General features: G+C 37.7%; 1 protein-coding gene across 5 annotated transcripts in view; it reads right to left on the bottom strand.

Annotated features, from left to right (window-relative positions):
• Positions 1-1,033: 1,033 nt before the first annotated feature.
• The window catches only part of LOC132835114 (heterogeneous nuclear ribonucleoprotein D-like), a 33,821-nt gene continuing 23,148 nt past the window's right edge, over positions 1,034-11,706 (bottom strand). The window contains exons 3-9 of one of the 5 annotated variants that reach the window (XR_009647283.1): positions 9,066-9,224; positions 8,314-8,445; positions 8,021-8,114; positions 6,054-6,221; positions 3,648-3,759; positions 2,036-2,121; positions 1,034-1,409 (exon numbers count right to left, since the gene is read on the bottom strand). Coding sequence is in view for 4 of the 5 variants with exons in the window: in XM_060854439.1 (XP_060710422.1) it covers positions 3,683-3,759; positions 6,054-6,221; positions 8,021-8,114; positions 8,314-8,445; positions 9,066-9,224 (630 nt within the window). In the remaining variant the exon portion in view is untranslated. The remainder of the gene's footprint in view (positions 1,410-2,035; positions 2,122-3,647; positions 3,760-6,053; positions 6,222-8,020; positions 8,115-8,313; positions 8,446-9,065; positions 9,225-11,706) is intronic. The other 4 variants (XM_060854439.1, XM_060854440.1, XM_060854441.1 and 1 more) reach the window with 4 other exon arrangements.

The following is an 11,706-nucleotide window of genomic DNA, read 5'->3' as shown; positions in this document are numbered from 1 at the left end:
TTCCAGCACCACTCTAATCTTGACTTGAATTGCTGCAACCTGCAGCAGTGGTTAAGAACAGCAAACTACAACAAGACTGGAATTTTTCTTGATGAGCAGTCACCACAGACAAATAAATGTTTATGCTTCACAAGTAAGCCTGATTCTAAAGTAACATACTTTAAATCTATGCAGGTGCAAACTTTCAAAAGCAGTTCATCTTTTCTCCCCTCGTGATGAGCCTCATAGCCACTGTAAAATTCTAGAATTAAACCTCACTACCGTATGAAGTGCAAATTGATGCCACCATAGTAATCACATAGTAAAACCACCACAGTGAAACTTTTAACGTAAGTGAGAGAATTCAGCTCAAGACAGGAGAGAACTTGTTGAACTCCAAATGTGCCAGCTGGCTGTGAAAATATCCTCAATGCTACTAAACATAATTAAGGTTTTATCTGTAACCAATGCCACAGAGGTGAACCACCACACTCATGCACACAGATCATTATTCTTGAACTCACATCCGCAAAGCACCTTGTACTGCAAATGAATGTCAATAACGTTCATTGGTGCATTTGGGACAAATTGTCCTTGGGATAAAATCCAATGTAACGAGCTTTGACCCATTCTGCTGCCAAAGAAATTTACGTCAAAATTCTCCCATCAGGTAATACAGCCCAACTGTACAGAACATTTTTCAAATTTGGAATATTATAATGCAAACTCGGTCACAATTTATCTTAATTTCAGTGAACACATAAAGCATTTAGTTACATTGGATACTAGAAAATCACTGCATATTGGATTCCAAAGACCCTGCCATTACTACACATTACTTCTTTCGCATACAAAACAAGTACTTTACGCTTATAGAGTGATTTGTTGGATGCAACTACAAATGGATCACGGTGACCACATTTAAAGAGTATCCTATCTCATTCATTGATCACACATTCCATACATTTAAACTGTAGCTCATTCACAGGTACTGTTGTAATATAAATTTTAATGATGGAGAGGGGAGGAATATTAAAATAATAGAGATGCCATGAACACGTACAAAGGTTTTTATTTAATCACGCAGGAGGAGTTACAAATGGAAATATTTCACAGAGCTCATACACCAAAAAAAAACATTTTCCCCTTACATCTGCCACACTGATCCACGATGTGCTCACCAGCAGTAAAACTAAATGGTGGTACATTATATTAGTTTAAAAACTTCACACAACAACTTTTTCTCCTTTACAAAAAAATGTCACAGTCATCAAATATTACTTGCATTTAAAAATTACAGAGGAAACGCAAAAAAGTCCACCAGATCCAACACTGCCCATAATGCAAAACAAAATTTGTGACAGGTTTCTTCACTTCTTAAAGGATTTCAAAAGATGTCCATTCCCTCTTGTTATAATAGTTGCTGCCACCTGGAAAACAGAAGGAACAACATAGCAAGGTTAAACTTCTATCTCAGTTTCTATTTAAATAAAAGAGCACACACTAACTGTGTGAAGTACTGGGCTGGCCGAGACATGTTTTCTCTATTTATCAATATGTATTTAGCAGATTTGATGAGCAAAACTATGTTTTTTTTTTGATTAGTAGTATCTTCAAGGAATTATCCAAGTCCTCCATGCTCTTGGGCCCAGCCTTCAGTTGTTAAGCCAACTGCATTTACAATACATAAACTATATATCACACACGGCAGATGCTGTAATATACAAGTCCATTAACATTACAGACATGAGTCACTCATCACTACTGTGCTATAGAAAGAAAAAAGCAAGCATTATTTAGCAATTGGTAGTACATTATCAAATTACACACTATTAATAGAAAGCACAATGTGTAAGAACGGCTTTATCCATTGAAGAAACAGGAGGTCATGGCTATATTACCACTTAACTTGAGCCTGTAAAGAAAATATTGCTACATAATTTTATTTTTAAAAAAGGAAAAACAATGTCTGCGTGAATGAAAGTGTATAATTAGAGTTTTTTTTTAAACTGTCTTTAATCTTTATGGTGAGACAGAAGGTTGGAAGAGACCATACCACAGGGCATCTCGAATTCTGTCCACAATGTGCAGGCTTGTGCGAATCGTGTGGTCATGGTGACATGGCCTGCAATGAAGCTCCCACTGGCAGGTACAAACATAACGGTACAAGTCAGAATTAGACTGGTAGAATTCATATCAGGCTGTTGCTCTGATATTCTTAAAACCCATTATGGTACATTACCTGAGATCTTTTACTCATTAAGTGTTCAAATAGGTCTAGGTTATCCTTACACTATTTACTGCTGTACATATTTATGTAAAGCTCAAAAGAAAGAGTTAAATGGGAGAATAAAAACGTTAAACCCATATTTAATACTTAGAATAATGCAATATAATTGCACCATAAAATTATAACTGATTTAAAAATCTAGATTACAAAACACAGTTTAAAGAGCTAGTTCAATCTGGAAGCAAACAGTTAAGGTGACACATACCAGTTAAATTCTGCCAAAGTTCTGAATGGCTTTATTATTACTATTAGAATCTGATAATCATTACCTATTTCAGAAGTTCACAATACAGCTTTGATTTTCATGCAGGACTTCTTTACATACCCATAATATGATTGCTATCAAGGAAAACTTATGTTCCACAGACAATGAACAATTCAAAATGAAGCATGCTATCAATTTTTAAATGTCATCTGGGGTGCCAATAAGTCTGCTGTTCAATGAAAGAGACTAAGTTTCCAGTCCCTCATGCCTCTCACTTTTTGTCATGCCCTCCCAACTCATATATTGGCTGTAATCCCTGCAAAACTCTCCACCGCCCCAAGTGCATTTAGAAATTTATCTGATAATCATCACAAAGATTAAGTCAAATTAGAAAAATTAAGAAGGTTAAAGTGTTTCTTTCTTTTTAAAAAAAACTCTCAAGTACAAAGCAGCCAGAATCCCATGATTTGTCAATTCAAAAACGTAAAAGGTGGGGGATTCAACCTTTTCGCAACCTAGGGGTCAACTTTACTGCACCTTAACAAAAACAACTCTAAAGCCTACCATAAAGATCATCCTCATCACTCCAGCCAAGCAATGAAGGCCATTTTTAAAAAGTCTTTTTTTACACACAAGGGAAGTGGGATTTGCTGGCTGCCCAGCATTTGTGACCCATCTGTAATTGCCCCTTGAGTGGAGGTGGTGAGCTGCCTTCTTGAACCATTGCAGTCCATTTGCTGTAGGGCCACCCAAAATGCCATGAGGGAAGAAGTTTCAGGATTTTCACCCAGTCCCACTGAAGGGGAATAGTGATATAATTTCCAGGTCAGGATAATGAGTGGCATTTTCACGGTAGAACAGCAACACATACTTTCAAGGACTATAAATTCTCATGAAAAGTGAATGGGAGTGTAACAATTTTACTAAAGCAGCTGACCTCCAATTGATCGCTAAAAAAAAGTTTTCACAACAGATCAGAACTTGACAAAAGGTTTCAGGTAAATTTGTGGTCAGGGTGTTTCTTTTTGCCTATACTGTACATACGAAAAATGTTGCTGCCTTCAAAAGAGCAAGGGCAATTTTACGAACAATTTTAAAACCAAGCAGCGTTGAACTAGCTTTTCAATTACAAATGTACGTTTTCCTCAAGTATCTGCGAAACATAGGCTTTACCTTGTTCATGGAGAGCTTCGGAAAGGCCAAGTCATCTAGTAAGGCCTATACTGAGTTTGGCCACTTCCTCCTCCTCCTCTCCTAGGAGCTTTACCATAGGTGCCTGGTTGACCTGAAAGCAAAATTAGTTGAAGAAAAGGATTTGTCAACTCTCAAATTGTTGACTACCTTTTGAAGTAAACTTCTGTTCATCCAACACCTTATCAGGTATCAGTTTGGCTCAACCGTGTTCACTCGTACCTCTTCTGTCGGGGGGGGCCGTGGGTCCCAAGCACCTTCTCGGACGTGAACACAAATCTAGTTTGATGCTTACAATGCAGAAGTAGTCTGCAGTGTCCAGGTGCCATCTTCCAAATGAGGTGCAATGCAGAGGTCTTATCTGCCTACTGTGATGTATCTAGAAATTTGCATGGTGTTATTCTGAAGAGCTAAGCGCTCTGGGCAACATTTTTTCCTTAACCACTCAGCCAACACCAATGAGCATATACAGCCATCTACCCCATCAGTTTATAGGACATTGCTATGTCTGCTTAAATAACAGAAACCAGACCGTAGAGGTACTTAGTTGGCATTGGGTATGGTGGGAATGGCATGCAAGTCCATTCACTAATCCTTAATGTTAAGATACATGCAATAAGTCACAGCTTTATCTCGACATTTATAAATTAGGCCCACATCCAATTCACAATGTCAATAATCTCAAGAGAAATTCTTGTGATCACAGTGACGTGGCTGTATTGCAGCTTGCTAACTTATTTATATCAAACCAGTAAGCCTCTCTTTTAAATGTGATGAGTTTATGCAAAGAAGGCAGAGATGTTCCTGTGTTCTAAAGTTCAGAATGCTTACCAGTTCAATTCAAACTGAAATAACCTATTCCTATTTGAACAGCAATGCAAAGCTGGCAGCAGACATTCCCATTTCTTTCAACTCAGTTTTTAGATATTTTTCCAAACAACATTCACTCTGGTCTGTTATTGTGTATGGCAGATTAGCAGTTTGAGCAGAACTGTAGTCGAGAGTTTGTGTTGTAGTGCACAACTGCCACGGCTATATACAAGATATCTTCTCAGGCTAAAGATCCAATTTAACTAGATACTCATTAAACTTGTGCCCAAGATGTAACTGACAATTTTGAGCGACAGTGAAAGGGTGATCATTATTACTGGCATCCACTGATGTCCACATTTGGTGCAATTCTTTTCTGACACACAAACTTTAAAAATCATTGAATCAGTTGTTTGGGGATTTGAGGAAGCTTTAAAGAAGATTCCAAAGTTTCTCAATGGAGATCACTCAGAAATGAGGGATTGCATCATGTTACATGTATTAACAAGCTAACTAGGGAGGAGATTCCTGGAATAGTATAAACTTTCCAGGACAATGTCCAAAAGCAAGGACAATTTATTACCCCTCCTCCCAGAGACAGTAACACCTTGTTGTTTTGATTCTACAGACACCCCACCTCAGCCACGTGAGCGAAACCTTGGCAAACAATTGATGGCCTGCAGCTTTGCAGTCAATCCTGATTGTGTTCTCATCCAATATCTCTTGAAGTATACTAGGAGTGGAAGCCCTTGCAATATGTTTTATTGGATTCTCCTGCAGTGTTTTAGGCCAAATCCAACATAAACTATATCACTGGTATCCCTCATCTTTGAATCAGGTTGTAAGTCCAAGTTCCACTCCAAGGGACTTAAGCAAGAAATTTAAGGCAGTACTCAGGGAATACCTCAGTCTCATCTGAAAGAGGGCACCTTTGACACAGGTTCCATTTGCTGTGGGTGATCAAGATCCTAAGATACTACTGAAAGAGCGGGTATTCCCTGGTATCTTGACCAATATGTGTGCCTCAACCAACACTGAAAATCAATACTCTGATCACTACTGCTGTCAGAGGGACTTAATTATGAGCAAGTTTGTTGATGTTAGTGGGTGCACTGCAAAAATAACTGTAAAGCTCTTCGAGATGTGCCAAGAATGTGAACGGTGATACTGAAATGGAAGTCTTCTTTTAAAAAAAAACACTGTCCAAGTGGAAATGAATTAAATGGTATATAATAGCCATCCTTGGTTTATTTGGTTCAGCAACTGACAATCAGGTCACGAAGATTCAAGCACAGATTTGGGCAAAACTACAGACTTACTTTCATTTTTCAAAAAAAAGGCAAACATTTCCTTTTCAAAGATCCTTGGAACCACATACATACTATAGTTTGATCTGTGACCCACTACCAGAATGAAATCTGCTGATATCACACACCAGCCGCTCTCCACTTTGTCTCTCCTTTCTTGGCAAATAAATTGCCACTATGGATTAGCTGACATCAACAACTCAACAAATTGACAGACCAAGGGACTACTTACTGGATTTTTGTCAAGCAACTCCTGATCTATGAAACTTACTGTTATAATCACCATATCCCTGTCCATAACCATAATAGCCATAGTTGTATGCTGGGTAGTCATAGCCACTATATCCACCATAATTCTGGTTATAGCCATAGTTATAATTTCCATAACTTGGGTTCCAATAGTTACTGTTGTAGCTTTGACTCCACGTCTGGCTTTGTCCTAGAAATGGCAAACACAAACAGTCAGCAATTCAAAACTGTTCATAGTTATAACCTCTGACATTAACTTTGCTTCATTTAAACTTCCTGAAGGCCCAGATAGGATCAATGTTGATAGGATGCTTTCCCCTTGCTGGGGAGTTCAGAATGTGGTGTCACAGTCTTAGGATAAAGGACCATTTAGGACAAGGACAAAAAGAATTTTTTTCACTCAGAAAGGGTGGTGTCTTTTTGGAATTCCCTATCCGAGGGGAATACTCTGTTGAATATTTTCAAGATAACAATCAATAGATTTTTGAAAACAAACTGAAGGAAGGAATATGTGATAACACAAGAAGGTAGAATTGTGGTAGTTCAGCCATAACTTATTGAATGGTGGAGCCAAATGGCTTAACCTAGCACATATTCTTTAATATGCAAAAATAAACTGGAAGAAATCAGATGAAGTAGTTCTCTTCAGAATTGCAGGGTGAGCAAGACAAATTTTTGAGGGATCCACTTATCTCAATCTCAGCCATAACTGAGTTAGATAAATGAATAATCCCAGGGAAGGGAAGAAAAGAAAGCATTAGTTTGGTTGAAACAGTCATATTCTACCTCATGAAGGCGACTGCAGATTTAGGCCCTTCTCAGAACTTTGGCAAATAGTATAAATAGAAACTGAGGTAGGTCCATGTTGTCTGTCAGAAATCTCATCGCCTTAATAGACAGCCAGAGGATCTATCCACATGTCAGGGTCACATAAGAGACCCTGAGACATAATTGATTAGCCAACACTTTTCCTCACATTCCTCTGAATCACTAACAAAATTCCATTCATCCAGATTATGACTAATTGAAACTCATAATATGGGGCTGTCTAAAGACACAGCGAAGTGCTTTTAAACACAAGCTTTTCTCCCACATCATCAGCGTCTTTCTTCCCAACAGACTACAGTTAACAAGGGTGAACACGGACCAGTAGTCTGACTTAGCAGGGGATAGCAACCATGTCCACTGCCCCAGACAGAATACAAGAACAAATTGAGAACATGCACTCCACGGCAACATTTCCTCCAATTTTCTTTCTAGCTGCATGAGTCTCCAAGGACTGTGCATAGTAACAATTTCTGGAAAGAGCTGTTAATGCCGTGATGGGCTTGCCAATGCCAATCACCGTGCGTAGAACATCGGCACATGCACACAACTTGAGGAAACATGGTTCAGTTCTATTTTACCATCTGGTGCATTCATCTGTCAAGCTAGAGATTAATAATCTCAGATTCCACAATGAAATGGAAAATATTAAACTCATGCAAGTAAGGTCAGAAGATTGGATTCAAGCAACAAGTTTGGAACCAAGAATAAACATCTTACTCTCAGGAACTTGTGGCACACCAGTTAGGAATGCTCAATAATGAATATGGTGGATACCTTAAATGGACTATGGTCCATTTCAGACTGGTTAATAATATCTCCTTGGTGAGCACAATGTTCAATTTCAACACATATATGGTGTTATAAAATGAACTTGTAGGAATAATTTCAGAATTCTAGACTTGCGAACTCAAGCGTAAAACTTAACTTTATCTAATGACTTCTGTTAACTCTTTGGATTTTTCACTTCAAGTCACCTCCAGAAATTTATCATTGTCTTCATACCCACTTAATGAACACATGCATGGGAGTGGTTATTTCTACAAGCCCAGTGTCACATCCACTACAATTCAAGGATCGGGCCTCTATAAGAGAAACGCTGAGTTATGACCTCAGAGTTGTACTGGGGTAGCTTCCCATGGTGAAGATCACAATACATTATACCTCCTCTACCTCTTCCTCTTCCAGTGAAACCACCTCGGCCTCCCCATTGCTGCTGTTGGTACACTTCTTTAGGTTGGGCCAATTTGATTTCAACCTTCAGGAAGAAACAAAGAACAACATTTAAGTTTGGCAATGCTTTATAGATACTGCAGGTTTTGTACGAAAACGTGTTAGAATGTGAATGGAGTTGTGCAGATAATCATACAATCTTCGCTTGCTCTTTACATGAAATGACTAACAGGATGGTACAAGTATCTGCTACACAATCACAACAATAGTAAAACATATCCCACCTTGCTTGTTCCAACATCATGGAATTTCTTTTCCATTATTGTCTTCACTGGATTATCCTCTTTGAATGTGATAAAACAGAATCCTCTTCTCTTGTTGGTCTTTGTGTCCATAGGGAGTTCAATAGATTCAATCTGCAAATAAACAAACCTTATTACCTTGCTCAGGTATGGATGTGTACTAATGTTCCTAAATTCCAAGACAGACAACTTTCTTGCCTTTGCACATAAACAAATTGTCAATAGCAGAAATTAATCAGCATATCTAAAAAGCTCCAAAACCTCTTGAATATATCTTTTTCCCTCCTTTCAGAAAAGGATCAAGATCCTCAGTGAAATCAGAAGAATATAATTCCAAATATAACACCTTCCAAATTAATTTTCCACAGAAAAAAATGATTGTGCTTGATACAGCATTGAAAGCACTGGGAGAAGAAACTTCAACCAAACTTAACATGCAAACAGGAGATTCAAAATGGAGAAATATGGACATTTTAAAAGTAGATTTACCCACTCAGTTCCCAGGTAAATAGTAACAGCACTTCAAAACAAATCATTTATGGCAATTATGAATATGGAACTAGACTAAAACTGTGCAATAAGAAAAGCATTTTAAATCTTGATGCAACAGAAGGAAGCAATATCATGCTAATGTGACTCAGACTAATTAGCATTCAAAAATAAGCCTATTTACAACATAAATAAATTGGCGTACATAAAGAGTATACAAGTCTTCAATTTAATCAAGGTCTTACCTCTCCAAAGGTTCCAAAATATTCTCTCACTTTTTCTTCCGGGCAATCAGGGTCCAAACCACCAACAAAGATCTTCTTAATTTGTTCCTTACCCTTCATAGCCTGGGCTTTCTTGGGATCAATAACTCTCCCATCAAGTTTGTGTTCCTTATTCAGCACCTGAGTGTTAAAACAAAGAATTTATACTGTATTGATCGAATGTATCATACTTCAACCTGCAGATTACTGATAATTGAAATAGTGAAAGGTCATATTCAAATTTACAAGTGAAATATGTTTGATCATTTCAACTGGTTTTTTTGACCATTTGTAATCTTAGTTCTCTTTAAAACTTTACCTTCAAATTGTAAACCTGTCATATTAATTCAAGCTTGAAGGCCATTAGCTAAACATGGTTCAATATCTACTTGTACCATTTAAACAGCATTCAAAACCTATCATCCTTGGTATTGAACCATCTCAAATAAAGTTATAACAGGTTACCATTTATCAATGTATGTGTGAAAGAGATACACACTCACTGAAATTAATGTTAAAAGTAAAGCTGCAATAAAGTAAAATTGTGATTCAGCTTCAATTTAAGATTAACCAAACTTGGTTTTCATAGCCAGTTTTGTCCTCTCATGGCCCAAATATTTAGACAATCCACACCTTTAAAAGTAGAGGACATGCTGTTACAAAGTAATGTAGATTATCATCTTCTTTTAAAAATTGATTAGGTAAACAGAGTAATGCTTACTTCCTCTAAAGGCAAGCATATTGTGTCAGTGCAAGGATGGTAAAACACAGCTGACCAGATCCATCTCCACATTCAATAAAAAACACCTAATCTACAAGAATAAATTTACATTTTACATAATATAATTACTAATACTGATGCCCAGAAATTAATGGTTGGCTCAGTCTATCAGAAATTGTTATTTAAAAAAACTTGGCAAAGTGTTTCAGCTTGCATTTGACAGGACATTTCACAAGATTGCCAATAAAGGAGAAAAATGTTTAGACCATATAAGACTGGAGCAGTTAATGATGACTGACAGTTAACTAAATAAACTGTTCAGTCTTGCAGTTGTTCCATATTATTTATTTGTTCTTCAATCATCTTCAGGTAGTAAGAATGGGACTATTTGTCAAGGATTCCAATTCTTCAATCCAGTTGTAGATCCTCCAATGAAACAGTCTCTCCCAGCTGCTGCAGTACAGTATTAGGTTTCAAACACAGAAAACATTCACACCATGCATTGACCATTTTTAGTCTGATCTAGTGGACTATCAACACCTTGTAGTCACAAATAAAATGAGTAAGTTGACACATCAAAACCTTGGCTAAAAGGGCTAAGCAGAGGTTGACATCGCGACAACCAGTGAGTCATCACTTAACCTCCTTCCATCAATAATAAGGCTGGAGAGAGGTTTTTGGATTATTCACCCGTCACCTGGATGGAAACAACAGCAACTGCACTCAGAAGATTGACATAATCTAGGAAACTATATTTCTTATTTGCCTTCGAGTAAAAAGTGAGGTCTGCAGATGCTGAAGGTCAGAGCTGAAAATGTGTTGCTGGTTAAAGCGCAGGTCAGGCAGCATCCAAGGAGCAAGAGATTCGACGTTTCAGGCTAAAGCCCTTCATCGTGATGAAGGGCTTTAGCCCGAAACGTCGAATCTCTTGCTCCTTGGATGCTGCCTGACCTGCTGCGCTTTAACCAGCAACACATTTTCAGTTATTTGCCTTCCCTACTATTGAATTCCCTTACCAGTGCACGGCATCTGCAGTGTATATCAGCTGCAGAATGCATGAAAACACTCTCCAACACTACTTATATTGCATCTCTCAGCCTCACAACCAAGGAGAGCATTGTTACCACCAATTCACAACATAACTTGACAGGAAAAGATTGAAATATGATTGATAGGATGGTAAAGTCATTGGAATTTACCCTGATGAAATTGTAGGAACAGCAGCATTACAGAAACTGCAGCAGGACAAGCCAAATGTACAAAATCTTGTTCGGCCTGTAAAACTGGGATTTTTCAGCGTGATGTCAATTACACAGCGTTAGTGTAGATTAAACTTTGTGTAATTCTATTTAAAATTAATAGGAGTAGGCATCTCAATAGCTAGTAGCAAATTTAAACAGTCTAATTTCACACTAAAATTCATGACTAAGGGAAATGCCAGGGATGCTATCTGTCCAACGTAAGCTTAAAACTAGGCCCCATTTGCTTCTCAGGTGAACATAAAAGCTCCCCTCCAATATTCAACTAGCATCACTAAAACTGGGTACCTGGCAATGTTTTACAGTTCCTTGCTGTTCACATATTGATCGCCTTCGCTCCACGATTACAGGGGTAACTGATTCAAAAGCACTTTAGGATGGTCAATGATTGTGAAAGGTACTTTATAAACCTAAGAAAGAGAGGGTATTCATGTGTCATCTCAGACATTTTATGTATAAGGGCATGTATACATAAATTTAAAAGCTTGCATATTACAACTGAAGTGAACTGTAACAAACAGTTGCACATATTCAGATTACCAACACATCTAATATGGCAGCACCCATTTCATACTAATCTCAAGTGCAATATTTCACGGAATACAAGGATTTCCCTGGCTTCAGTCAAAATTCAATTAAGTTC

This window comes from Hemiscyllium ocellatum, chromosome 43 (assembly GCF_020745735.1).
Source record: "Hemiscyllium ocellatum isolate sHemOce1 chromosome 43, sHemOce1.pat.X.cur, whole genome shotgun sequence".
Taxonomy (NCBI): domain Eukaryota; kingdom Metazoa; phylum Chordata; class Chondrichthyes; order Orectolobiformes; family Hemiscylliidae; genus Hemiscyllium; species Hemiscyllium ocellatum.
The sequence above is the reverse complement of the archived record's forward strand: the minus strand, read 5'-3'. Positions and strand labels throughout refer to the sequence as shown.